The sequence below is a fragment of the Merops nubicus genome, unplaced genomic scaffold, assembly GCF_000691845.1.
Source record: "Merops nubicus isolate BGI_N331 unplaced genomic scaffold, ASM69184v1 scaffold5689, whole genome shotgun sequence".
Taxonomy (NCBI): domain Eukaryota; kingdom Metazoa; phylum Chordata; class Aves; order Coraciiformes; family Meropidae; genus Merops; species Merops nubicus.
The window spans coordinates 413-26,793 of NW_008631546.1; the positions used below are offsets into that span (position 1 = coordinate 413).

At 39.8% G+C, this 26,381-nt stretch overlaps 1 protein-coding gene across 1 annotated transcript; it reads right to left on the minus strand.

The window, feature by feature from the left end:
• Window positions 1–4,845: 4,845 nt before the first annotated feature.
• On the minus strand, window positions 4,846–23,194 carry LOC103779944 (glycoprotein Xg-like). The gene is made up of 8 exons (XM_008947591.1): window positions 23,134–23,194; window positions 12,038–12,079; window positions 11,636–11,692; window positions 8,468–8,503; window positions 6,952–7,017; window positions 5,990–6,046; window positions 5,285–5,323; window positions 4,846–5,000 (listed from the first exon to the last, which is right to left on the minus strand). The coding sequence occupies exons 1-8, from the start codon at window positions 23,192–23,194 to the stop codon at window positions 4,846–4,848; spliced, it is 513 nt and encodes a 170-aa protein (XP_008945839.1).
• Window positions 23,195–26,381: the final 3,187 nt, after the last annotated feature.

Sequence of the window (26,381 nt, forward strand, 5' to 3'; positions counted from 1 at the left end):
CAGAAGGTCTATGGCTCTCTTGTACTGACGTACTCCAGAGCTGAACACAGCACTCCAAGTGGGGGTCTCATGAGAGTAGAGTAGAGGGGCAGAATCACCTCCCTCTGGCTGGCCACACTTCTTTTGATGCAGCCCAGCATATGGTTGGTGTTCTAGGCTGCAAGCACACATTGCTGGGCCAAATCCAGCTTTTCATCCAGCAGCACCCCCAAGTCCTTCTCCACAGGGCTGCTCTCAATCCCTTCATTCCCCAGCCTGTACTGATAATGGCGGTTGCCCTGACCCCAGTGTAGGACCTCGCACTTGGCCTTGTTCCATGTAACACTTTGAGGAAAACATCAACACCTTCAGTGGTGAAGATCACACAGTGTGGAAAAAAAGATGTTAGAGCTGGAGTACAATGATTCCAGCATGGCTTACAGTAGCTCAGATACATGCGAATTTCTGCAAGTTAAGGGAGACTACGCGGTGCCTACCATAAACCCTATGAGTGCACACAGTCTGACAACTTGTCACCCAGAGAAATAAATGTTTTCAGAGAGCCTGTGCTAGTCACACCACTGTATATCTTTTCACACACACACACACACACACACGCATATGCACGCACATGTGCACGCATAGATACAGCGTATCTCTGCAAGGTGGTTTTAGCCTGACCTGGTCCAGCAGAGGCACCTTTGTGTCAAGCTGCTCTGTGAGCACCAGTAGCTGCTTAGCAGAGGTACGCGATTTAAGACTCTGCTACCGAAGAAGATGGACATACCTTTAAAAACTAAACCTTTATTTCCAACATTTTGCAAGAGATCAGTGTTGCCACTCCAAGCTGCAGCATTTTTTCTCTCATGCACTGTGAGTATCCTAAAGGCCCACTGGAAAAGGGAGTGTCATTGCTCCAGTAGTGTCAGAAGTGTTCAGGGAAGGAAAGATATAGATGCATGATGGGAAATTAAGCTTTATTTATCCTGCAGAAACAAAATTCTCAGGAAATGAGTTGATCATTTGCTTATATAGACAGGTCCACTGAACAACATACTGAAGAGTAGCAAAATAGTTTTGTAGGTATTTTTTTCTGGTAGTTCTATTTCAGTTGGGGGACTTAAAAATAACTGAAAGCGTTTTCATGGTAATAAAAGCAAAATCTACATTTAGGTTATTTGCTGTTTAACTTGTGTACCAGCAAATTTTTTACTGTGTAGTATAGACTTAAAATGTCCAGCCAATAATACAAGCTAGAGTTCTGATGGTCTAACAGCCAGCTTATATTCCTTCCTTCCCCTCCAGTTTTAAATACTTTAGAGCTTCCTTACAGAGTTCTCCAATTACCTGCAATATTAATAAGAATGAAATATTATCATTATCTTCATTGTCATCCTAATTAAAAGGAAAATTAACACTAAAAAGTGTGCCTATGTTTGTTGATGAACAAAGAGCTTTACAATGTTAAACATACAGAAGGGCTGGGGAGGTAAGGTATGTTGCTAATTCAAGTTTATGTTTTTTCTCAAATTCTTTGTAATAAAACCTGTTTTTTGACTAATGATACTAATACAATCAATTTCAACTGAGAAAGAAAGTAATTTGAAAATACTATGATCAAAATTTAAATAAATAGCAATAATATTTCAAAACCAAAAATCTCAAGAATGCACACAGATCCTTCTCTGGACACTGCTCAAAAAAAAACCCCAAAACCTAAAAAAAAACCAAACAAACCAAACCAACCAACCAAACAAAAACAAACAAACAAACAAACCAACCCCACAAACAAAAAAAAAGGCCATCCCTGTTTTCTATTTTTTCCTTAATGTTGTGGATTTGAAGCATTTTTTTGTCTTCCCTAGAAGGACATGGATAAGTTTGTATATAAAATGTATCAGCCAGCATTATGTCCCAGAAAGTTACAAACAAAAGAAATAAAACTCAGATCACCTTAGACAAAACACAGTATGTGTTTATTGAAAATTTTCAAGAGAAAGAAGCAAAATATATTTTTTCATTGTTAAACAAAAACAGAATGGTGACTGCAAAACATTTTAACATTTCAGCAATCAAAAATGTATGTCTATCTGTCAAAATAGATATCAATTTATTTTAACTATTAACATGGCAAAATAGTATTTTCAAAGAGATATCAAGTGTACTTGCAAACCATATTAAAAATATGTTATCATTCATAAGTTGAAACTGATTGCTACAAAGATGCTCACTCATTTGTGAGTTGTCAAGATGTTTCTATGGTTAAACCAATGTACATTATAATTTCTTACTTTCAGGATCAAAACAAAGTTTATGGTAATCTCCTCAGCAGCTGATATATATCAATTTCAAATATAATTTAGATAAAATAGTGGTTTATTTTATGAAAACAATATTTTTTCAAGTCATGTCTTTCTCTGAATAATTTAATAAACACAAAACCATGTTTACCTCCATCTATATGGAATTTCAGTAAGAAAAAACATGCTTTGCATATAAGATGAAGACAAAACCACAGAGATTTCCTCTCTGCTTTAAAGAGTTAGCTAAAATAGCTGTATTGCAGAATTGTGTCAGTAAACTACTAGTGTTGCCAACTTTCACCTGCATTTCACTCATTTGCTAGAATTTTGATGCAGTTAGCTAAATGATGTCAGAGAGACAGGAAGAGTGTTAGTTTTTCTGGATAGAGTTGTCTACATAAGGACATTTGTTAGCACAGCAAGACTGATCAGAAGAAAGGAAGAAGATGAAACAGCCTTGCTAGCAAAACTGTATCAACCCTACCTCTGCATATGTATGAAGTTTAAAAGTTGTTGTGACATAGACTTTATAGAACAAAACGTCACAGACTCTTTCTAAATTATTCTGAAAAATTTGTACCTGTTTTCCCTTTACAGAAATTATGAATAATATGGTTAAAAAAAACCACAAAAGCAAACAAATAAAAAACAGCCTGCCAGATTAATGTCTTTAAAGGCTCCTAGAAGAGGACATAGGTATTCAAGAAGAGAAACAAAATTTACATCAAATTCCAGTTCCTGAGAAGAGCTAAACACCATGTCTGTAATAAATAAATAAATAAATAAAATCAGCATGTATTCTTCTCATTTTTAATTTTTAAACAGTGGTTCGCCAATGCATATATTCGTTTCATGCTACATTTTAAAATTCAAAATGAATTTTCCTTCTATTTGTCCTTTTACTTTTCTGGAATTCAGACATAAATACAAAGTCAATGCAATAAAATTTTTAGTCCTTTATACAGCTTCAAGTTTTCTTTAAACATTATAAGCAATACAGAAATATACTGAAGAAACCAAATACATATGAATGGAAATGGCGATTTCCCTATACCTATTCTGTCAGAAGGGTTAAATATTTTGGCTCGTTTTGAAAACAGGAAACAAAAAAATTGTTCAGTGACCCAAATGCTCACAAACCAAAATCTTTCCATTTTTAGCTTATATTATATTTGATTTCTTTGTTGTTTAAAATAACTTCTGAATCAAAATGCATATCCAGCCCATATGAATTCAGGTCAGTGAGTTCCATACAATCCCCCGATGTTTTAAGCACATCTTTGATGACTTAAAGCTCAAGATGCAAGGGTGACGTCAGGTAAAAGGGAGCAAGATTGCAGTGCCTCAACAAAACGTTTATTAGAGGAAGAGATCCTTTTGTCAGAATGATAAAGTAGAAATAAATTGTCAAATCTGTGGGCCGAATGTCACCATCCAAAGGAGCCTGTGATCAGAGAGCAACTCTTCTTTCAGCAGTTTACACTGTAGCCCTACCTGAAAAATGAAGATTGAACATTCAGTATTTCCACTACAGATGCTCTTTAGAGGTCCTTCTTTGCTGTAGTCTTTTTTGGGCAGTATTGTGGAACTTCCTATCCCCAGAGACACAGAGACAGCTTCCCCATTTGTCTCACTCCCCATTTCCAGATGGCTGTGGGACCACTGGCCTGGTGCTTTGGTTACACCCCAGCCACAGAAACAGTGAGGAATAAGGGACTGTTGGGATGCTGAGGGCACAAACTGTCTTCACGGCCCTCTCCAGCCACCCCCGGGGTGTCCTGGGCTGGATCTCCCATGTGTAACCCTGCCCAAGCCTCCCCTGGAGCCTGGGAAGCAGGACCTGCCCCAGAGCCTGCCATGGCACCCCTAGGCTGAGGCTTTCTGAAGTGCCTGGGGATCCCAGATCTCCTCCACACACCTCCTGCCGTAGTTCTATGATGGAACAAATAATTGTAGTTAGAGGTTAAATTGACCTCCACGGCAGCTAAGGGCTGTGGCAGGTCTGTTCCCAAAGAACTTGGAGCTGAGGGCAGCTGCAGGGGAGCCCGGCCTGTTGCCACCCCAGTGGTGGACAAACACAGAGGAATGGAGATGGTCAATGAGCCCCACGGATGGGCCAGCTGTTATCAGATGAAGACAAGGCAACCAGCCCAAGGCCAAGCCAGGAAACCCAGGCAGCCATCTGGGCTCACAGCTAGGGCAAGCGTGTGGGGATGTGGCAGAGACTGGGGCAGGTGGCCCACCCAGGCCAGAGCTCAAATGGGGGCCCTGGCCAGGGGGCACATGGGGTGCCCCAGGCAAGCTGATCAGGGCCACACAAGCTGGCTTTCACACAGCATCATGACAGTCAGTCACCTCTGTAGTGGCAGAGAACTCATATCATGTAATTTCCTTCAGAAGTTGATGTACATTCATCTTCTGGGCATGTTATTGCTTCCTATACTTGTCCTTGATGAAGAATACTAATTACCAGAATCACCTACAGACCAGTGACCCTCATTGCTGACCTATTTCTGCCCCCACTGAAATTGTTTGTAAAATTCCTGTCTACTTCTGCACTAAATCAGCTGGGAAGGTGGGAAAGTGCTTTGGTCTTACCTTGTGGTTTGAAACAAAGTTTCTTGTTCTTGTAAGCAGAGTAGGTTGCTATGGATCCAACCACTAATATTACAAGAGCAGAAATTAAAGGAGATGTAACTCCAGCTACTAATCCTGAATCTGTGGAAAAAGAGGAATTTTTGTCAGAGGCACTGAAATGTTTTGACCTAAGCATATTCTCTATTACAGTGTGCTTTTGCCAAACTACAGGAATTGTTTGGTGAAACATTGGAAATTCATTAAATGGAATTAAGCAGAAGACTAGAAATGCTGTTACACTACAGCTGGTGTGAAAATGGTATCTTAAAGCCTAAGTCAGTATATGTACTCCTTTTATAAGGCTAATATTTTCTTACAATTTTATGATTGGAAAAAAAAAACATAGAATAAATTATTTACTATACCTGTGTTTCCTCCTTGATTGAAATGATGCCCTTCTTCTCCTGGAATAGAGGGAGAAGTTTCATCAATAAAAGTTTTTCATCTTGTTTTGAGAGCAAAGTCGTTACTCAGCAAAGCATGGTTGTGTACAGAAGGTGAAAGGGGATGGCTTGGCAGCTCTGTGAGAGAGGAGCTCCCATTCCAGTTCTCATTGACAGCTGTGCTGGCCAGAGGAATAACTGTCCATCCTCCTGACACTTTGCTTTCTGAGAAGAATATTATCTTCTAAAATAAAAATTATATGTAGCAGTCTACATTGAGCTCTTTTCATAGGAAGTGGAAGCTCAGTATACTCTGGCTATTCTCTACTGCCAGACAATCAGACTATTTATTCATAATTAAAGTCAAGATCATAGGCCCAGTGCACCTAAGTAGGTTCATTTCTCAGCAGAAGCCCCTTGCTTTGGGACTGTCCTAGCTGATTCAAAGGGGTAAATCCTGGAGGATGCTGGCATATGCCAGAATGCTACAAAGTGTTTAGGAATGTTTCAAGTTTGAGCTTCAGGCTCAAAGTCACGGTTTATGGAGAAGGATAACTAATCTAAATTAAAATAGCAGAATCTTGTCCTATACCTTAAGTGACACACAAATTCCTGCGGAAGCAAAACCAGCTGGCTACAAGTTACAAGTATTAGGGAGAAGCTGCAAGGAGAAATGGGAAATACTACCTGCTATGTGAGGTGGTAAAGGCTTCCCATCAAGGAGATCGGAGTCATCAAAACCCCCTGCAAGATAAAGATTAGGATATCTATTGTAAAAGTGTCTGAACAACAGCAACTCCTTCACCTCCCTTGACCAGTCTTTTTGTAATGTTCTAAGAAAGGGTGACGGACCTTTGAAGTCCCAGCTTCAACATAATGGATGGGTCAGGTGTCTTGCACCAAATGGTCACCTATTAAAATTCACCTGGAAGCTGGAGGACTAAAACTGTTGCTGTCTACCCATTCTGCAGCTGTGTTGGCACATGTGGGATGTATGAGTATGGACGCTCAGTAGCACAAATACTCATATAATGTGGACATCTCAAATCCCAGTGGTTCCTGGAGCAGGAACTCAGTGGGTCCTTTCCAAGAAAGACTCCAGAAGGACTAAAGAAGGACCAGTCCACAGTTCACCACTACAATTATACCAGAAGTAAATATGGGGTACATGGTTGTAGCTGGGAGAGACGTGGCACTTCCACTTTATTTAAGTAGGTATCTGGGACCACGCTCAAGAGCAATACAGGCTTACACCCACATCTCCACCTGTTGTATGCCCTGGGGCCATCTCATATGCACGTTTCAGTATGGATTTGAACACTGGCTTATTCACACCTTGTGACTGGATGTCAAAACTGAACCTTAGCATGGTTCAGTGTATACATGCTCAAAATGAAGAGGCAAACAAGATGCGTGTTAGTCTTATGCCACTTTGGAGTCAACATCCCACATTTTGAGCAGACAGAAAAGCTTTATTGTACCAACAATAAAAGTCAGAAAAACACCAAGTAAGGAACAGTGATTACGAAAGGGAAATGGAGGGACAGGATGATAAAAACTATAATATAGAAATAAAAGATTATACAATTCAAAATATCTGCTCTGAACAGTTCATAGGGCTAGATTTTCTTAGGAGAAAATATTCTTACCAGAATTACCATAGGTTCCTGGTCGTGGTGGAAGAGGTGGGTATAAAGGTTGTCTTGGGATGTCACCTATTGATAGGTAATATCATTAGACAGTTGGACAGGCAAAACTTAGAGCTGAAAATAAAGAGTACAGTAACCTGAGATTTTATACCTATTTCTAAGTTGTCTTCAGGTGAATTAAGAAAAGGACCTTGACACTAGTTTAAAAAGTCTCAAGTACTGTATCAACAAAGAGACAGCTATTAAAACAAATAAGAAAGTGAAAAGGGAATCTTTTCAATATTAAAATGAGAGAAGGATTGACAAAAATGTTGAAGGAAAACATTTAATCTATTTCCAGCAAGTGCTAACATTGCTTAATGCTGACAGCTGGGCGGCACGACGTGTTACTGTCGGTGTCAGTCGTGCAGCTATGCAGAGCCAACAGAGAAGCCACAGGTTTTCTCTGTGCCATCAGCAGATATTAATAAGATCTGCAGATTAGTTTCATCCAATAATTTAACCAACATACTAAACCCATCCTCTCATAAAAGTACCCATTAAAAACTTGCAGGAATAGAACAATTAGTTAGGGCAGGAAGAAGTGACAGTGTAAACCTGGGAATTACAAACAAAATTAGATACAGCTTTACAAAGTGTGGGCTAACATGTCATTCAAACACAGGCATGAAATGCCACAGGGGAATCTAGAAAAGAAGAAAGCCTTAGAAATGGTAAAGAATAATGTAATAATATTGTGATTCTCTAAGACTGGAACATAACTAAACCAGATCACTGCAAGTGGAGTTATAATTCAAAAGTTCTGTGCAACAGCCTGAGAAGTAATTTTTCTTTTGTGTAGTCTTGAATCAAATAGAATTTTAGGCTTTGATGCAATACTATTTACATTTTAGATCATTTCAGTGTATAAGAGCCTTTCTAGAGTACTTCACATCCTTTGAATACCTCTAAACACACTAAAAATCTAGTGCAAAAATTCCCAAAGTCAAGTATTTCATCTGTCTGCACAGCTCGGCTCAGCACGATGAATACTTCCTGGGTTGGTTCTGCATGTTGTAGAAATTCCTGGAAATGATAGCAGGTTACAAGAGCTTGACTGCTTCAAGTTAAAGTTATATCATACCCATCAGTCCTCACTCTGAAAACTTCCTTCCTGCATTTCTGACTTGGGATCAGGAGAGCGACCACGCTGACCCATCATGGTTGAATGGCAGAACCTCCTCTCCCTGGCCAAGACCGTAGTAGCCTGGCATGGTGACGCAAATCATAGCTGACTCCAGCTCATGCAAGTAGACCAGCCTGCAAGCTCCCATGGGTGGCAACCAGACACAGCCCATCCTGCTGTCCTGGCTCTGCATGATGGCCTCTGGCATGAGGCTGCATGTACATGAGTTGTCATGACTCTCACTACTGCAGTGCCTCCTACAGTCTTGAAATCTCTTTTCACAAGTTAGGCAGACTTCAGAAAAAGACTATGAAAAAACCCAACCATTATATTTGAGAAGAGAGTACTCACCCCCACCAAGAGCATCTCCCAAGTGCAGATCATTGTCTAAAAACGAAAAGAAGGAATATGTGGAGAAGTGTTACAGACAATTCTCCAGGGAAGTGAGATGTTTTAATAGAAAGTGTAAAACTGAATGTTTGACAAATGACTTTTTCAGGTCAGTCCCTCAAATTGAAAACTTTTAGACATTTTAATATGTGCCCACACAGCAATTGACAAATACTGTATTTTCTACTCAAAACATGAAAGCTTTATTCCTCTTTTAAATAAGCTCAGAATAAAACCCATAAAGGAATCAAGATTAATACCTCTTTAATATATTTGCAAATGCATTTTAAAAATTAGTTATGTTAAGATATTAAAATGTATTTTTTTTAAAAAAAAATATTTATTTATTAACATGTATGTCTGTGGCTAAAACTGATATATGCATGTTTGGCTTAAGTGTAATTTGTTGATCTGCAAAAACTGAATACCCACTTCAAGATAAAATACTGGGACATACTAAACCTACTTAGGGAGAGAGAATTGAATCAACTAATTTATGTAAGGGACATGGTGACAGAAAAATTTTTGCTTCAAGCGAGCGTACGTGCTTGTCTGAGGTTGGGTGATGGTCTGTTTTTCTCTGGCTGAGCTATATAGGTTTTAAAATATACTTAAATATCTGCATGTGCATGTTGTGCAGTGAATCAACAGGCTATTGCCACTCCCTCTTCCCCGTGTCTCCCTGTACTTGGGATGGAATTTTCCATCCAATAAACAAATTGTCCATGAACTGCAGATGCATAAAACCAGAGGGACTCAATTTCCAATGTGCAGGTGTGAATATGAGTACGTGGGTGGTGTGTTAGGGTGTGTGTGGAATGAAAGTGAGCTCTGAAAGGTCACTGAGTAATAGGCAGATATACATTAAATAGATTCCATAAGTCCAAGATTCCCTTTCTTGCTCCTTATAATTCTGGAGTGCTAAAATGCAGACAGAAGAAAAGGAACAGCAAAATCTACCTGAATTTTGATACTGAATCTTATTGCTACAGAAAATTAGATACTCAATGATATATATATGTATATTTTCATTTTAATTCTGTCAGAATTTCTAAAATTAAACCAAATGCATCACCATGCAGAATGCCACTTTGTGTTCTTTATAACCAGAGGGAGCACGAAGCTGCTTTTGAACTGTATCTAGTCTCATTTGTGTAACAACTCAGCTTTGATGTCACCAGGAAATCTGGCAGGAAAATAATCGAGTTCATACTACTTGTCTCAGTTTGTTCTTGTCAGGTGTTGAGCTGCATTTCAAAAATGCATTTACCTCTCAAATGCTAAGATTTGTAAGAAACAATCTGTAAGAAACAATAAATTCCAAAGTGGGTTCAAATTATTATCAAGATGAAGGATTTAGTTAAAATGCGGGGTTCCACTCTAGGGCGTTCATGCAGAAATTTATGCAGAAATGCCAAGGTTGGAATGATCAAAATACAAACGTAAATATATGTGTCTGTAGGGAACAGGAAAAATAGCAGAGCAAAAGGTTAAAAGAACAGATAATAAAGGTCACCATTCCCAGCGGTAAAGTTGAGGACTGTGTTGTTTCTGTCAAAACCAACAGGCCTGTGCTCTGATAAGATGCCATCGCAGATGACTTGTCAGCAGAGGAAAAGCAGACGGGCACTCTAAAGCTGAAGGTTGCAGCATTTCACCCATTTCACTACTTCTCCTTTTTGCTCACCAGAAATCGGACTATATACATAGTCTGTGTACCCCAAACAAGAAAAAACAGACGGTGGGCAGTAGCCTGGCCTAAGGTTCAGACACGCTGAAGTCAGCACAATTATGAGGCAAAGGACATCTCCATAATAGCTGATGACTCTTAAAGGTTATAAAAGATCTGTACATAAACTAGCCTGTCATTTCCAATCAAGAAGAACCACAGAGACAGGATAAGGATAGAGTAGCTGGTACACCTTGTCCCATGTTGCTCATGATTCTCACCAGAACACCCAAGCAGACATATCTTGATGCTCATGAGTATGTGGATTTGAGCATATGGCTAAATTAAATCAATGGCAGGATGAATGTGAATGGGTAAAATCAACTTATTTAGAGAGTTTGTGAATAAACATCAACTTCCATTAATTTTGTGTCAAATTTTACTAGACTAAATGTGAGGTGCCTACAGAAGAGCTTCAGCTTGGGCAGAGGTGCATGCAAAGCGGTGCCTGGAGGACATGGCCTGTATAGTACTTGGCCTCAGCTGAGCCAAAATCATCATCTCAGCCATCTTAATTTCTCAATGATACTGGCTGAATGAGACATAGAAGGAAACCAAAGATTAAGATGAAGCATCAGGCAGATACTAGGACATACTTTTGTATCATCTTTTTGCATTTTCCAAATCCAGTAACTGATTTTTGAACACTTTTTGTTATGTTTTAGATCAGTTTCAATTGCTTTTAAAATCTCTGCAATCCTTTTCAGTGCTGAAAGAGATTCCAAAATGGTCTGGAAAACATGGAGTTCTTCATTCCCAAGAATTGGTGAAGTAGATTCAGGTAGGGGAGATAATCATCTGATGGTTATATCTCTAACAGATTTAGGAGTACCTAAAAATAAAATTCCTTTCCTCTTACTGAAGCAGCTTCACTGTAGATATTGGCATCTCAGGTTACCTTTAAACATGACTGAGGACAGAGTGACTTAGGGCATCATACAAGTAGCCTACTTGAAACACCTATATTAGAATGAGAACAAATCCACATTATAGTGTTATGAACCATCCCTAGACTTGCTGATTCTTTTCCAAGTCTGTTATCAAGCATCATGAATATTTATGTGAAAAGAAGAGATGGAAAATAAAGCAGAAAAACAGTTACCCATTTTTAGCTACAGTTACCCATTGTAATACTCCCCAGGGAGATCAGTACATATTGGAAAACTGTTAAAATCTTCAGGAAATAAAATGCCATCAGTGGCCAGTCATGCTCCAAAGTCTTACTGGAAACAGTAAAGACATATAATTGTTAATTGTCCAAAACCCACTTTACAAGCAGAAGGCAGCTAGTACCCACATAAATGATCTGAGCTCTGATACATTAGCAATATGATCGAGGACCTCATGGGATACATTTTCCACATATCTAAAATCAGTTATGATTTGTCTTCAATACTCACTCAGCACAGGCCTTGTCGGTCTTCTGATCACTGTAGGCTTCCTGGTAATTATGTCATCTGTGGGACACAATGGCATGCCAATAAAGATTAACAGCTTCAACTTTCTCACCTTATCAAAAGAAAGTGTCTCCAAATCTAGAGAGTTGCATTCAATAAATATTTACGTTATCAAAGCAGAAGTTAAAAATGAAGGGATATGTTTTCAAAGCCTTTTTTGTTTGTTTGTTTTATAAAGAAAATTTTAGTTTTATGATAGGAACATTGAAATCTAACATTTCTCAATTCTGTGTAACTTTAACTTCGGTACTTGCCCCTTCTTACTCCAGCTCTTGAGGAAAAGGATTTAAGGTTTATTACTGTGTCTAAAAGCCATGGTAAGATAAGGATAGGAGATTGACCTACCTGGGTGATCAAGAGCATCAGCCAAATCAAAATCACGTTGACCTAGAAGGAAGGTGATAGAAGGAAAGTGTCAGTGGGCAGGTTCGCATGACCTCCGTGTCTGAAGGCTCTGGACAGAGCCAGCACACCAGTAACAGGCAAAAATGAACTGCACCTGAAGAGGAGCAGGCTCAGGGCAAGCCATCAGCTGTTGACCTGAATGACTGTGCAGAATGGGATTCCAAGAAGGGATTCATTCAGGTAGCACAAAGCAAATCTGCTCCCTCATGTTATCCATATTCAACCTCTGTGCAAACATGCTTTTGAAGAGCACAGGTTGCCTGTTACGGGGCACCAGGGCTATTGCCAGGAGATGGTGGAGGGTGGCATTCAGCACAGTACTCGCAAATCAGAATCATTAGGTGAGAATTTGAATATCTTCATTATTATTTTACTAACTCAGCTTCAGAGAGCAGTTTTTACTGGCAAGCCTGCTTTGTGGTCACTTGTAACATAAATCAACCTTTTTATTTTTCTAAATTCTTCCCATATCATGTTCCAACAATAAAAGATAGGAAGGTGTTTATTTAATATATTTTCCACTGTAACTTAAAAAATCTGAAAGAGGAGAAAAGAACCCTTCCTGTTCTGTGTTAGGTGACAATGATGATTGCCATTAAATGTCATGATGATGTCATTAAATGTCACAGTAGGGCAATTAGCATCCTGACCTTTGAAGTTCACAGGTAAATAAACCTGGAAAGTGTTTAAAATGTATAAACAGGAGCATAAAACTTTGAACTGAAAAATCACAGTTCTTCACGTGAGTTTTACCTTCCACTCTCAAGAATCTGCCACTTTCCTGCTAATACACAGCCTTCATGGAGCACCTTTTTGCAGAGTATGTATTCATTAGTTTTCACCTAGACTGAAACTTCATTGTCCTTGTGTTCGCACATCAAATAAAACATCAGCCTGCACAAACCCACAAAAAGTCATGACGTGCCATGGTTTCCCTAAGCAGAAATGTTTTAATGTGCTCTACTGAGTCTGTTTCTTATCCAGTCTAAATGGCTTAATAGCCAGCATTTCAATGAAGTGTTTTTCTTGGTGGTCTTGATCATTTCACACCAAGAAAGGCATCATTGTTAAAGTGGAGAAACTGAGGAACAGAGAAAGGCCATCAGAGGTTCTCCAGCATGACAGCGCTTCGGGTTCAGCTCAGCCCTCTCTTCTTAACAGGTGTTGTCTGTCTTCATGGCATTCTTCACGTTAGTTACTCTTCCTGAAAAATAGCTCTTGCTGTGTCAAAGAGCTCCTGGAAAGATTAATTATCAGTGGTAGAACACTGTGTGATCCTCAAATAACAATCAGTCCATGACTATAAAGTAGAAATGTTTTGATTCCCATGAGGATTTTCATGTTAAGTCTGTGAACTTAATTATAGCTGGTGTCTGATGGAAAAGATAAAACGAGGCTGGAATGCGAAATAGTGAATGGCTTCTAAAGCAAAACTTGCCTTATAAAATATTATGACAAACCTGTGTTTGGAAAGGGAACGCAGATAACAGCATAAGGCTTCCCCAGTAATGTTATTAGGGCAGTATTCTATCTCATATTTGAACTGATCTCGGAGTGTCACCTTGTTGGATCACCTCTCCTTCCCATGCCCTGGATACTTTTTTTTTTTTTTAAGGTGAATCCTTTAAACACTTAAATACATAAAACTGACAGATGGATTCCTCAGAAGGTATTCCCTGCCAGAGCCCTGAGGGTACCACCAGCTCTTGCTGGCCCTGAGCCCCTGCCTGTCGGCTGTCACAGCCATGCCACTGCCCAGCCACGGAACCAGCTGATCCCAATGTAGATCCCTTCCTGCAGGCCAACATCCTGGCATTGCCTCAACTTATATACTCAAATTACATTTTTATGAAGCATTTCTTCAGTGCCAGCAATACAAGCAACTTAAGTTTGACTGTCCTTTGATTTTGTCCTCTGAATAAATAATCTTCCTTCTCCACTGGCGTCGTGAGTGCTGAAGGAGGCTGCCTGCCTGACCTGTGCCTTGCTGCTGTAGGATACCCTCTGCATTTCTCAGCAGAGTGAGTCATCAGAAATAATTTTGTAGCACCAAATAACTGTTGGCTGAACTAACTCCTTTGTTACAGGTCCTGACATGCAGCAACTAATGACACAGAAAGCGGCTCACAAGGTTCTAACGCTGTAAGGAGAATGTGACAGAACTGTCTTGGGAAGGGAGACTCTCTAAAACTTCCAAGTATAATATTTCTTTGAAGTTGGGGAAAAGAAAAAAACAAAAAATAGAAAGAGAAATCTAATCAAAAGAGATTATGGAATTCAAACAATATGATGCAGACCCTTCCAATTGCCTGAGAAACAAAGCAAAACAGCATACTGAAACAGTTACTAATATCTGCCCTTCTCCTGGACAATACCAACGTTTCCCTCCTGCTGTATGTCTGCTCAGTTATTGAAAAGGTGAGAAAAGACAAGAGGTGTGGGTTAAGACAGCAAGGGAGAAATAGAAGACAACTACAGAAAGTTCAAGAAGAGTAAAAGGAAGCCTGAAAATTCCCATCAGGAATTAATCAAACTGATTTAATTTTATTTTTTTTTCTGATGATAAACCAAGTAATAAAATCAACAGATATCATCACAGAATGATTTGGAGTAAGACAGGAATCTACACTGAAATCTCTTTGGCTTTGTAAATATAAACCTTGACAGATGGGCAGATTGTATGTGGACATCTGTTCAGCATGGTAAATTATATTCCCACAAATCAAAAGATAGCTTGGACTTGCTTCCCAACTTCCGCTGATAATAACATCCTTTGACCGCAAGGAGCAGAATTTGTGGAGGAGAATTTTAAATGCTCATTATCATTTCTGAGACAGCACCTAGGCATTTTAAGAATCTAATTTGGGATGATAACAGATGGTTAAATAGCTGAACAGCCCAGATTTCACCTATAAAACGGTAGGTCTGAAAAAAAAATGCATTAGAGACTCAGAAAATATTTAGCTCAGTAGGAACTGCAGTCATTTCAGAGAACTATGAAGATAAATGACAACAGAAATAAATTAGTCAAGCTTCTTCTCAGGACAAACAGACTGAAAGAAATTCATTTTCCACATAAAAATTGCCCTTTTTTGTACCAGCTTCCATAGGAACAGCTGAAAATATAGTAATGAAAATGAGAATCAAAGAAATTTTAGTAGGGTGAAAACAGCTTGTTCCTTCAGGTTTTTCTATTTGGCTGGGGAGTCGGGGCGGGGTGGGGGTTGGGGTGTGATTTGATTTGGTTTTTGTTGTTTTGTTCATTTGGTTTGGTTTCGTTTTTTAGACCTGAATAAAGTTATGAAGACATTTAGCTATGCAGAAGGTATTATCTCAGAGTTATTACTGCTTTGGGCTAGTATGCTATTTCTTGGCATCACTTCTCGTCTTTCTTCTGGGAGTATCCCTGTTTTTACATAGAAATAAAATTATTGGAATAGTGGGTTTTATTGGGTGGTCTGCAATGATTCATAACACAAAATTTTAAAAAAATGCTTATAAGCTCCTGCCTGACACCACAGAATAGTCCTTGTCTGCAAATGAGAAAACACTGAGAGAGCAAGCCTTCCGGGTGGATACAGAGCTCGTATCACAAAAGGACCTGTTCTAATTATGTTTGTACTATCTGCTCAAACATGATGAACTATACTAACAGCAGGACTTTTGCCAGAACTGCCAGCCTTATTTGGGGTGTAATTCCCTCATCTCCACCCAATGTAGCTGTGCCAGTAAAAATCTGCAGCATAGACCTGGCCTACACAGCTAAGAGCAGACTTCTCTGTTAGCAGCCAGACAGGGGAGAACAGGCTCCATAAAGTTAAGCATCAAGGCATAGTAATTTAAGTTTCAAAGTTACTACATTTATTTTTACAGGCCTTCACTAATGTCCATACTTTCTATGAGCCTTTTTAATATCACATGTGGAACACTGGTGATACAAAATCCTTGTTATCCCACTTGCTGGACTCTGGAGACTGTTGTGGTTGCTGTTTGCCACAGACACGCTGAGACAGCTTTTACTAAGGTCCCTAGAATGTGAGACACACCCTGCAGAAGCATCACAGAGCTGAGGTTATCTTGCCCCACCAAGTCAGTCCCTGCACAGTGGTGTCCTCAGGCACATGTGCCTTTAATGTTCGCAAACTTTTGCCCATATTAGTTTTCTGAAAATGTGACCAAAATACCCAGTCACTAAAATAGAAAAAGCAGTGTCTTTTGCCAGTGGCTGAAGTTGTGACCTAAATGTTAAATGGACCCATGATTCCTTAGTTGTGTCACTGACTAATTGCAAGGGTCCGAGGTCCCACAGTTTGTGAGGAGGATTTACAAGGAACAAGGCAGGATTCTGCAGGTAGATGTTACTTGTTCATCGTTACCATTGTAGTCAGTTTTCTGACAAAAGGCTGCCATGGTATCACTCTGCAGCTTTTAATCTCCATAAAGAGGCTCAGTCCTGCACTGGATCCATATGAACACCACTTGTGGCCGTTAAAATGATGCACATTTAAATAAGACATTATGAATATTGCTAAATGCACTAGTGTGACAAATTAAATGAATTGTTATGCATTTAATATGCATAGTCTGGTATTAAAAATGAAGCTAAGATCCATGAGCAAATGTGTTTCTATATGTATATACGAGTGTGTGGACATATATCTTAAATGCATGCATGCACATGTGTTAAATAAATCCTTTGTCATTAATATGATTAAATTAATGGACTTTGAGCTTATTGCTAGCCATACAACTGGGATGAGATTACCTGTGTTACAAATTAATTAGAAGCAACTAACTTAGAAATGTGAGATACAGAGGGAAAACAAGTTGGTTTTATGTTACATAAAAACAAGAAAAAAACTTATTTCTTCAGTGCAATTAAATAATGACCTTTTTTTGAACACAATGAGCTTAGAACATGAAGCTGCAGAGACTGAGGAAGAAGTGGGTGTCTCACAAATGAGAAAAAGAATTTTCTAAAAAGGAATACTATGTTACTGAAATCTCTCATGGGATTTTATTGGTTGTTTTTTTAGCTGAAATGGTAAGTTATTCTTTGTATAGATAATTTATGATTGTTATACATGTTCTCCCCATAATGAGAAAACAGGATGTATTCTCCCAGGTATGTGGTGCAGAATATGGCCATTTACTGGTTTAACTTTATTGAGGAAGCAATTAGTTTGTTGAAAGGATGTAAGAAAAGTTGTGGAAGAACATAAAAGTTTACACCTCAGAGTGGACTACTTTGGACAAAATCTCAGTGAGTGGGTACTATTTCTTTGATGTAATACACTCATGATCCATATTTCCTGTTGAGGTTACTGTACCTTTTTTTCCCATCATGGTTCTTTCATTCCATAAACAACAATTTCCATTACAACTCCTTGATGCTGGGGTGGAAAATGAGTATGCTTTAAAATCTGTAATTAAGATCTAAGTTTCAATCTGTAGACCACAGCATATGGACCTGATCATTTGCTTCATGATTTTTTGCTAGGCCACTTCTGTTTACAGTTTGAATTCAAGGGAAATGAAAAGGTCTCTCTCTACTTAATCATACAAGAACACATTTAAATAATTACCAGCAAATAAGATGTGCTAATAAAGCAAGAGAGGCAGTACTGCTTCAGGTCTGTGCAGTATAGTCTCATCAAACATGAAAGAAAATCTTCTAGCTCTGTGGTGTTCGCTTTGCTATGCATGAACAACAGCTGCTCAAAGGTAGCTGGCATTCCTTATGATGTGACATGCCCTGCATATGTAAAATAAAACACATCGTTTCCTATGTTTTGCTTCAGAGCGGATGCAGAAGAAGCTGGTATGTGTTGTAAAATTACAGGCAGATCCAAAGAGTTGGGACCTCTGATGCATCACAGAATCATAGAATGTCTGGGCTGGAAGGGACCTCCAAAGGTCATCTAGTCCAACCCCCAGCCGACATAAGCAGGGACATCTCCAACTAGATCAGGCTGCTCAGAGCCTCATCCAGCCTGATCTTGAATGTCCCCAGGGATGGGGCCTCCACCACCTGTCTGGGCAACCTCTTCTAGTGCTCTGTCACCCTCATACTGAAGAACTTTTTCCTAACATCTAACCTAAATCTACCCTTTTCTAGCTTAAAGCCATTAGCTAGCATGAAGCTACACCATATGTCAGTGCACCTTATTGAAACTGATTTTCAGCTCTGTGTCACAAGGAAACTGAGATTAGGCCCCAGCATGGGCTGTTCAGACAAAGCTTCTCTCTGTCCCTGTGTGGTTGGTTAAGTTGTGAGCCCTTTTCAGCCATTTCATCTGAGAGTGTCAGGCTTAATGATGGACAAGTTGTATGAGAACTGTACAAGTAGATAGGCTCAAACAAGAGACCCATATGAGTGTTCCTACTGAAACCCTATAGCGTGGCACAAGCAAGAGCTGTGTTGGCTCTCGGAGTGACACTCACTGCCAAAGTACCAGCTGACTAAGCCACACTTTCCCCAGCTGGTAGTTTGGGGGCAACAGAGGGACCTGAAGATAATGTGGGAGGCTGGAAAGATACCAGGCTTTGTTATTTCTGTTGCTTACAGAGTGTTTTTTAATGTTCCCCTTCCCACCTTCATCCCAAGTACACTGTTAAAACACACGTAAAATACCTATAGCTCTTCAAAATGGGTAGCACAGGTACCAGTGGTGCTATTTTGTAACCTAATATCCAGTTGAATTTGTTTCAGAAATTCTATTGTATAACTAACCCTGTACCCCTGGAAGTCACAGTAGCCCATCAGCATAATTGTTTATTGTTTCCAAGGGGGTTAGTAATACCACCAGGTTGAAATGGATGATCAGGGTGGTTTGTACACGCCTGTACCCTTGGAAGTCACAGTAGCCCATCTATTGTTTCCAAGGGGGTTAGTAATACCACCAGGTTGAAATGGATGATCAGGGTGGTTTGTACATGTTTTTTGCTTGTGTGTTTATGATGCAAGACAAGAAAGAAACATCTTTTCTATTTCATGCCATTGAGAAAGTTTTCTAGAATAATGCTGGAAAGAGCTGCTGGCTATCAGCAGACAGGCCTGTTCAGTCACAAAGCCTCTGCAGAGTCTCAGGAGCCACCTCACATCTCATTTGGACTAAATGAGAAAAGCAATCAGGCTCCTTTCACAGAGCTGAAGAAGCCTCTGCACATGCCACTGGAGTGCACAGAGAAGCCTCTCTGAATGACCCTGGGCAAAGGGTGGAGGAGCATCAGTTGGTATCTGAGCTTCAAAAGCAGGAGACTCAGAAGAGGATCTGGTGGCTTAGCCTTCAGAGGGAAAAAAAATCAAGAGTCTTGGCATGCAGAATGTTCTGCAAATCTGGGTTGGATTTTGGAACAAAGAGTCAGACTTCTTGTTACCATTATGATCAGGAAACAAAACAGTCTGTATGATCTTTGTGAGCAGAAATATCTAGTTTATATCTCAGTTTCTGCTCCTTGCAGATGTAATGTGCGAGGTGGAACTGCAGTTTTGATGTGATATAGATTCTGATCTGGGAGGCTTTGTTCTTGTTAATTCAGCACTGTTCAAGGTGTGGACTATGTTCCCCTAGTTCCTCCACCAATGATGTTTAAGACCTGAGACTTAAACTAAAAGGAAGGACTGCTTTAATTTGCCTGCTAATCTGAGTGCCTGCTCTGGCCTTTGTTTCCATTTAATCTAGAACATTGTTGACCTTTGAAAAGATATAGATGTGATTTTAAGGTTTTTAATAAATTCCTCGGGACTTTAAAAATGCATGGATGAAAGGCAAAGCTTATACCTAGAAGTGGGACTGTAGTATTTTCATAACACATTCAAGCTCTTCCTTTTGATTTGGATGGTCTATTTGCTTTTGTAAAACACTGCACTACAGATCAGACTTTAGATAGTATTTTCCCATAACATTCACAGATGTCTGCTCCCTGTGGAAACAAAGGAAGATTCTGATCAAAACAATCTGAATCTTTCTAATTCTAACCATGAGGCGAAATGCCACAGAAAGGCATATTTTTATTGATATTGAATCTTGAAAGAATTGCAACATTTTTTTATTTATTACCCTCAGTGGGATGGAAAGAGGTTGACAATTGCTGATGCAAATGAGGGAAGAATACATAGTGAAAACTAGCAGTCTGAGCACTGCTACCAGGCTTGCAACGTGGCAGCAAGGTTTGAGAAGTGAACCCAAGAAGCTGAGTAACCCCATTGGTTGTTAGGGCTTCCCAAGCTCTGAAGTTGCGAGAGCTCTGCTGTAGTTAGCACTTCAGCCAGTTCAGGTGTTTGTACTTACCAAGCTGCAATCACACCCTTGGATGACAGCGCTGACATGCCTGCAGATGATAGCAGCTCTGGTATTGGGAGTGAAATAGTTTTGGCAGCCAGAAACAGGATAATTCATTGTCTGATATGTCTCTGCTGATACTCTGAGAGCTTCTGCGCATACACAGAGACCTCACACAGTGTTGGGGAGGACTGGAGCTTGATGGAGCAGTGTAAGAGGTTTCTCTTACATTGTGGTTTCATGTCTCCCATTCTGTCTTCTAACTCCAGTGAAAACTACTTTTTTTTTTTTTCATAAAACTAAGTCACATAGTATCTCAAATCCAAACAGATCTGTAATGTTCTCCCCATAAAGTGCCTAGCTAATTAACTTTTCACTGGCTTTGTTACTAACTAAATATATGATCTATCAGTTGAACTTAAAGGCTGTGATGTATAGATTATACCTGTACTGGGAACCTAAGGAGCTTTTCTGAGCAGTCAGGTCTAGGTGAGAGTCTCAGCTGCTTTCCAGCTCCACGTAGGAGAGAGCCCTCAGGCTGCACTGCACCTGCCCTGCAGGTTTGCAGAGAGGTGTATGGCCAAACCGAGACCTGCAGCATGCTTCAAACAGGGGCATGATTTCATATTAGGGGACCAGGACCTAAGCTGTCTTACCACGCCATAAGTTTGCAATGTAGACACAGGCAAAGCTGAATGACCACATATCAGCCAAGCTGCACAAACAGACATGGGATGTTAGCACGAACTTCAGTGGAAGAAGTTTATGTGAAGTTTCTTTTGGGTTGGGCTAAAAGCCACTCAGACAAGTAGTTGTTGCACCTCAACTTATATGGGAGATCTCATGTAACCTACTTAAGCTTGGAAATAACAAAAGCCAGAGTGTAGATAAAAGTATGGAAGATTGTGGTGAACTTGTCAGTTTCTGAACTGCACTGGGTCTCACGTTCCTTGTGCACTGTGGTCCTTGGTTATGACACACTTCTGCAGAGATCAGACATCAAGGCAGTCTAACCAGCTAACTGAAGATAGCCAGACATAAAGAAAATGCTAGATGGTAAAAGGAGAGATGTGACCTGGTCTGCCCATGGTGGCACAACAGTTTCTAGAAGATATCACAGATGGTTACAACTTATCTAAGAGTTAAGGCTGCATATTAAAAGACATATAGATGTTCCTGTCACGTGGACTTAGACCAGCTTTTCACCAGCATGGCCAAGCCTTTCTCATATCATGTCTTCATTAGGACTGAGAAGTGGTTCCTGTAAATGTGACCTGAAACATGGTAAATAGTTCGGTGATAAAACTCAGTGGCTGTTGCCATAGACTTAAAACAATTTGTTTTGCTTTCCAAAGTGGATTAAACAGTATCCACAGTCATAAGACTGCGCCCAAAGCCCACAGCAGCTTTCAGCAATGACTTCTTCCCCAAAGCAGGGTCTGAACTGCCTCTAAATGAGTACATGTGTAAAGCGAGAACGGTTAGGCTATCTTTAATTAAAGTGAACTTATCCTCAGTTAAAGTGATAGAGTGTATGGGAATTGGCTTGCCTGTACTTAGACTGTTTGAACAAAAATATTCAACATGAGGGAGTCCTCCAGAACCAGAAAGTCTGCATGCCAGTGATGAGAGACGGTGTGACTCATCCCAGCTCACAACATCCTCCAGGGCAGCCCAGCACAGTCCTACTGCTCTGCGCTTTCCACGCTACCTTACTTGCTGACAACCTCTGCATAATGCCTTGTTTGTGTAAATGGAACTATGGTACTAATTTAAGGCAAGGTTTTTTCACTGCCCATGACTGCAAGATCTCCCAGGGACTCTAAGCTGGGGGTGGTGGGAAGATGAGCAGCTGCAGATGTTTTGAACTAGTGGCTAAGAGTGATTTCCTCCTGCAGGCAAAATCCACGCTACAAGTTTTTTTCAGTAATGTTAATAGACAGAAAAAAAAAAGCTACAAGTACACTACATGGCAGAGGCACATGAGGATGATTCCACTTGGCTTGATATCAAAAAAAGTTTTACAGGATGTTTTGAAAATGATATATGAATATAGAAAAGTGACTCAAGGTGAAAGGACTACATTTTCCCAACTGCTATTTATTAGTCTAAAAGTATGTACAAAATATATTCGATTCTTCAGTAATCCTCCACGAAAAAAAAATCTATGCTTGTCTGTGGATTTTATATACTCAGGAATATGTTGCCTGAGGTTTACAAACTATTCATTTATAATTATTAAAACATGAGAACCAATATGAAAGCATGAGCATCTTTAAACTGAATCAGCACTTGTTTTTACAGTATAACTGTTTCAAAATATTGATAACCAAGAAAAGCTCTAAAAACATGAAGTTAGTATTTTAATAAGGATCTCTCTGGAAACTTTAAGTTCCTCTAGAAGCTATCACTTTACATCTTCCTTTTAAAAAGTTTATACTCAAGTCCAAGCTTGTGAATAACTTTACAGAAGCAACACTAAAGAGAAAATAAGAAATTACTACAAACAAACTCCAATTAGCATTGCTATTATAAACAATCATTCAAAAGATATATATACATCTCTTCAGAAGCTGCAGAAGTACTTATCTGAACACTCTAGAATGCTCCTTATGGAACAGTAGCAACAAAGATAATGCCGTTTTGAAATAAGTGTATTTTTTTAGGTTTATGGTTTTGTGTGGTGTTTTTTTTTTCTTTTCATCTTCAATAATCTTACCCTAGAAATAAGACAAGACAAAGTTCACTTACCTCTTACATGGACTAGAAGAAAGCCAAGGCAGAAAAGAAGGATACTTTTGAATTTCCCCATGGTCTTCTAAGCAGTGCCTTGATTGCACTGGGTCTTTTTTTCCAAGTGATGACGTTAGGTGTTGCAACAGCAGTGCCAAGGTTTGAGAGAGACGCTCGGAATCAGCAGCTCTGTCCAAAGAGCTCTCTCACCATCACACTCAAGCACCACGGAAGACAGAGAAGTCCCTAAAACCCTCTTCTAGTAGAAGAGATGTAACAAAAGCAAACAACCCTGCTACAGCTAAGCCCTGAGCAGCACAGGAGGTTGCCACCCACACTCTAAGAAATGTATTTATCTCCCAGGCAGGGAGCATGGAGAGCCAGGGAACCAGCAGCAGCACCCAATGAGGAGGCAGCCCTCCTCATCTGAACCCTCCTTCTTCCCAGAGGGAAAGCCAACCTGTTTGACATCCTCACCTTCAAAGCAGGGTGTGGTGCTGTGGGAGCTCAAGTACTTTGTGGGAGGAGACAGGCCTTCTCTGAGGCATACCCGAGAAAACCCTCTCAGATTTACTCTGTGTCAAAGTGCTGCTTCCCTGCTGTTTTCATCTGAGCAGTAAGTGCTGGTAAGGGCAATCCTGGCAGAATCATAACCCCTAACTCAAGGTGCCATGTTGGGAAATGGAGGCCAAGAATCTGTTTTGCAGAGACTTAGGAATTGTCTACAGAAGGATGACAAAAAACTCATTCTATAAGCTTAAAATGCGATGTCAGACTACTGAAAGGACGCATGCTTAGCCTCTAAGCAGATCCTTATCTTCACAAGATAAATGTTATCTGTGGTGATTTTTTCCATTGATCTAGATACTTTTTAAAATACAACTCTCCATGCCCACCCTATATGGAGAGACATCTCAGATAGTGCTGAACATGAGAACACAAACCTTTGGAAAATGAACAAAAATCATGCACCCACCCATATGTGAACATACTTTAAAAATCACGGATGTGATTAAAATCCAGTTTTGTTACAAGCTTTCTCTAGCAAACACATACCAGCACACTTGTCTCTCCAACTGGGCTGCCACAGTCACACCGGTGCCAGCACCAGCGAGGAGACTGGTGTGTCCCCTCCCTTTGGCTGGGGGGGAAGCCACAGGGGGGGTTGTCAGCACTGTTTGACTAGGGCAGCAAGTATGCTCAGGGCTCTGCTGCCGTGACTGGCTGATCTGTACAGTCCTGGTGTTGCTGGATGATTCACTCTGATGTAGGGCAGAGGTTGGCCCCAAGTGCATTTCTGTGGGGTTACCTAGAATGTACAATAGAGTGTCTGGGCTGACTTTGTCCTTTTGTGCTAACTACAAAAACCTGGTGCAACAACATAAACTGGACTGATAGAACCTGGTGATAATGGATCTTCAAGAAGCTTGATGTTCAAGTAGGTCAGCTTTCTGCACCCTGCCCCAAATTTGAATAAGCAAAAGTGGCTTCTTTGATCACATGGCTTGACTATTTTTAAGCTAGCAATAGAAGCCCTAAAGCTCGATTTGTGTATCATCACTCTCCTTGTCAGGACCAATTGCTCAATCTTAGAAGAGTTAAGGACATTGAAGTTTAAGAGGTCACTGTCAGCCAATTAAAAGAAGAATTACACTATGACACAAGGAATCCCACTAGTCCACCGTTTGTTTTTTCCCAGATTAACAAAAGCAAGTGACACACATGGTAATCTTCATATCAGCAATGAATTTGCCTGCAGGGAACAAGAAAGCTTGCAACACTAGGTACTGGTCCCAGGCAAGTCCAAGCAGCTCACAAACATTCAGTAGCTTTGCTTCAGAACAGTTGCTCTTCTAAGTGAAGTCTTCCCAAAATGGGTTACCTCTGATGTTACTAGTTCATTAGGGTACCAAACATTCTCAGATTAATTTTGAAGATGATGCATCCCCCGCCTACTTCCTCCGAAGCCTGCTACTGCTCTGTCTAGCTAAATAAAAACAAGATGAAGGCAGCACAGGAAGGAGCAGACCTAGTGTTGGAGCTGGGATTTCTTAAATACTTATTCCACTTCTGTTCTTGGAAGTTCCTCAGGAACTTCTTCATTTCAGCTCCCTCTGTCAAAGACATGCAACTACTTGCCCAAGATATTGAGTAAACAATATTCTATATTAAAAACAAGGCCTTACACCTGAGCATAAATTGCCATTTTATCGCTTTAAGAAATCATTTACCAATCTTTTTCTGTTTAAAGGGAAAACAAAATTCTGCCTAATACTCACCTGACAAGGTGGACAACTTGCTTAATTTTTTTCTACTTGTTCTTCCAAGGAAAAAAGCTATCTACTTACTTTAAGAAATAACAAATGGGTGCAGAAGCAGAGCCAGTGTGTCTGTCTATTCTCTACACCATATATTTTTAGCCCATCAGGCCTCTTTTAGATGACAGAAGCTACAAGAGAAGAGGAAGACAGTCACAACTCGCCACAGTTGCAGGCCCATCCTTCCTGTGGGCAGAGGTTAGACTTTGCTCTCTTTGCCATGGGTGACCTGCTGTATGAGTCTACTGGAGATGAAAGAGCCAAATTATACACTAGAACTACTGGGGAAAGCTACTAATATCCTACACTTTTTATGACCTTTTGTCATAAAAATGGGGAATTTTAATTAAAATACTGAAACATCTGGTAATACTAGACATTAATTTAAATATAAGCCAAATACACAAGTGAATCAGTGATACAGTTTCTTGGCAATGGAGGAATATAATTACTACAGCTAAAACTTTAATAGTTTCCACAAGCAGATGGAGGAATATGCATCTTTTTATCCTTGTGGTTTTTAAAGTATTCCAAGAGCAGGGGTTTGAAATAACTGTACTTTTGTTCCATTCAAGTCCTTTTCCTATTCCTAATCATCTCTTCACTTTTTTTTTTAAATGTCTTTTATATCTGTGTAACAGAAAAGAGCTAAAAGAAAACAATCTTTTCAGTTCATCAAAAGTTTAGCATTTGTTTCATAAACTTGTCAAGTTGAAAAACACACAAAAACTTAGATATTGGCCAAGAATAATTAGCAAGGAAAACACCAAAATGCCCAAGTGGGAGTGTAATTCAGCTCAAGCTACACTGGAAACTGAGTGCTATGAAAAGTTTTCCTTAGCATTCAAAACATGGCACAGATATTGTAAAGTGCATGAAGAGGAGCTACAGTAAAAAGTTGCCAAATTTTATGCTTAAGAATCACCTGCTTTCATTTTCATGGCCCAG

Excerpts from the sequence above, each read along its gene's own strand:
- LOC103779944 (XM_008947591.1), bottom strand. The coding sequence starts at position 23,194 with ATGGGGAAATTCAAAAGTATCCTTCTTTTCTGCCTTGGCTTTCTTCTA. Across the intron at positions 6,047-6,951 it reads AGGAACCTATGGTAATTCTG|GGGGTTTTGATGACTCCGAT; the intron begins GTAAGAATATTT and ends TTTATCTTGCAG. Across the intron at positions 5,324-5,989 it reads TTTACCACCTCACATAGCAG|GAGAAGAAGGGCATCATTTC; the intron begins GTAGTATTTCCC and ends CCTCTATTCCAG.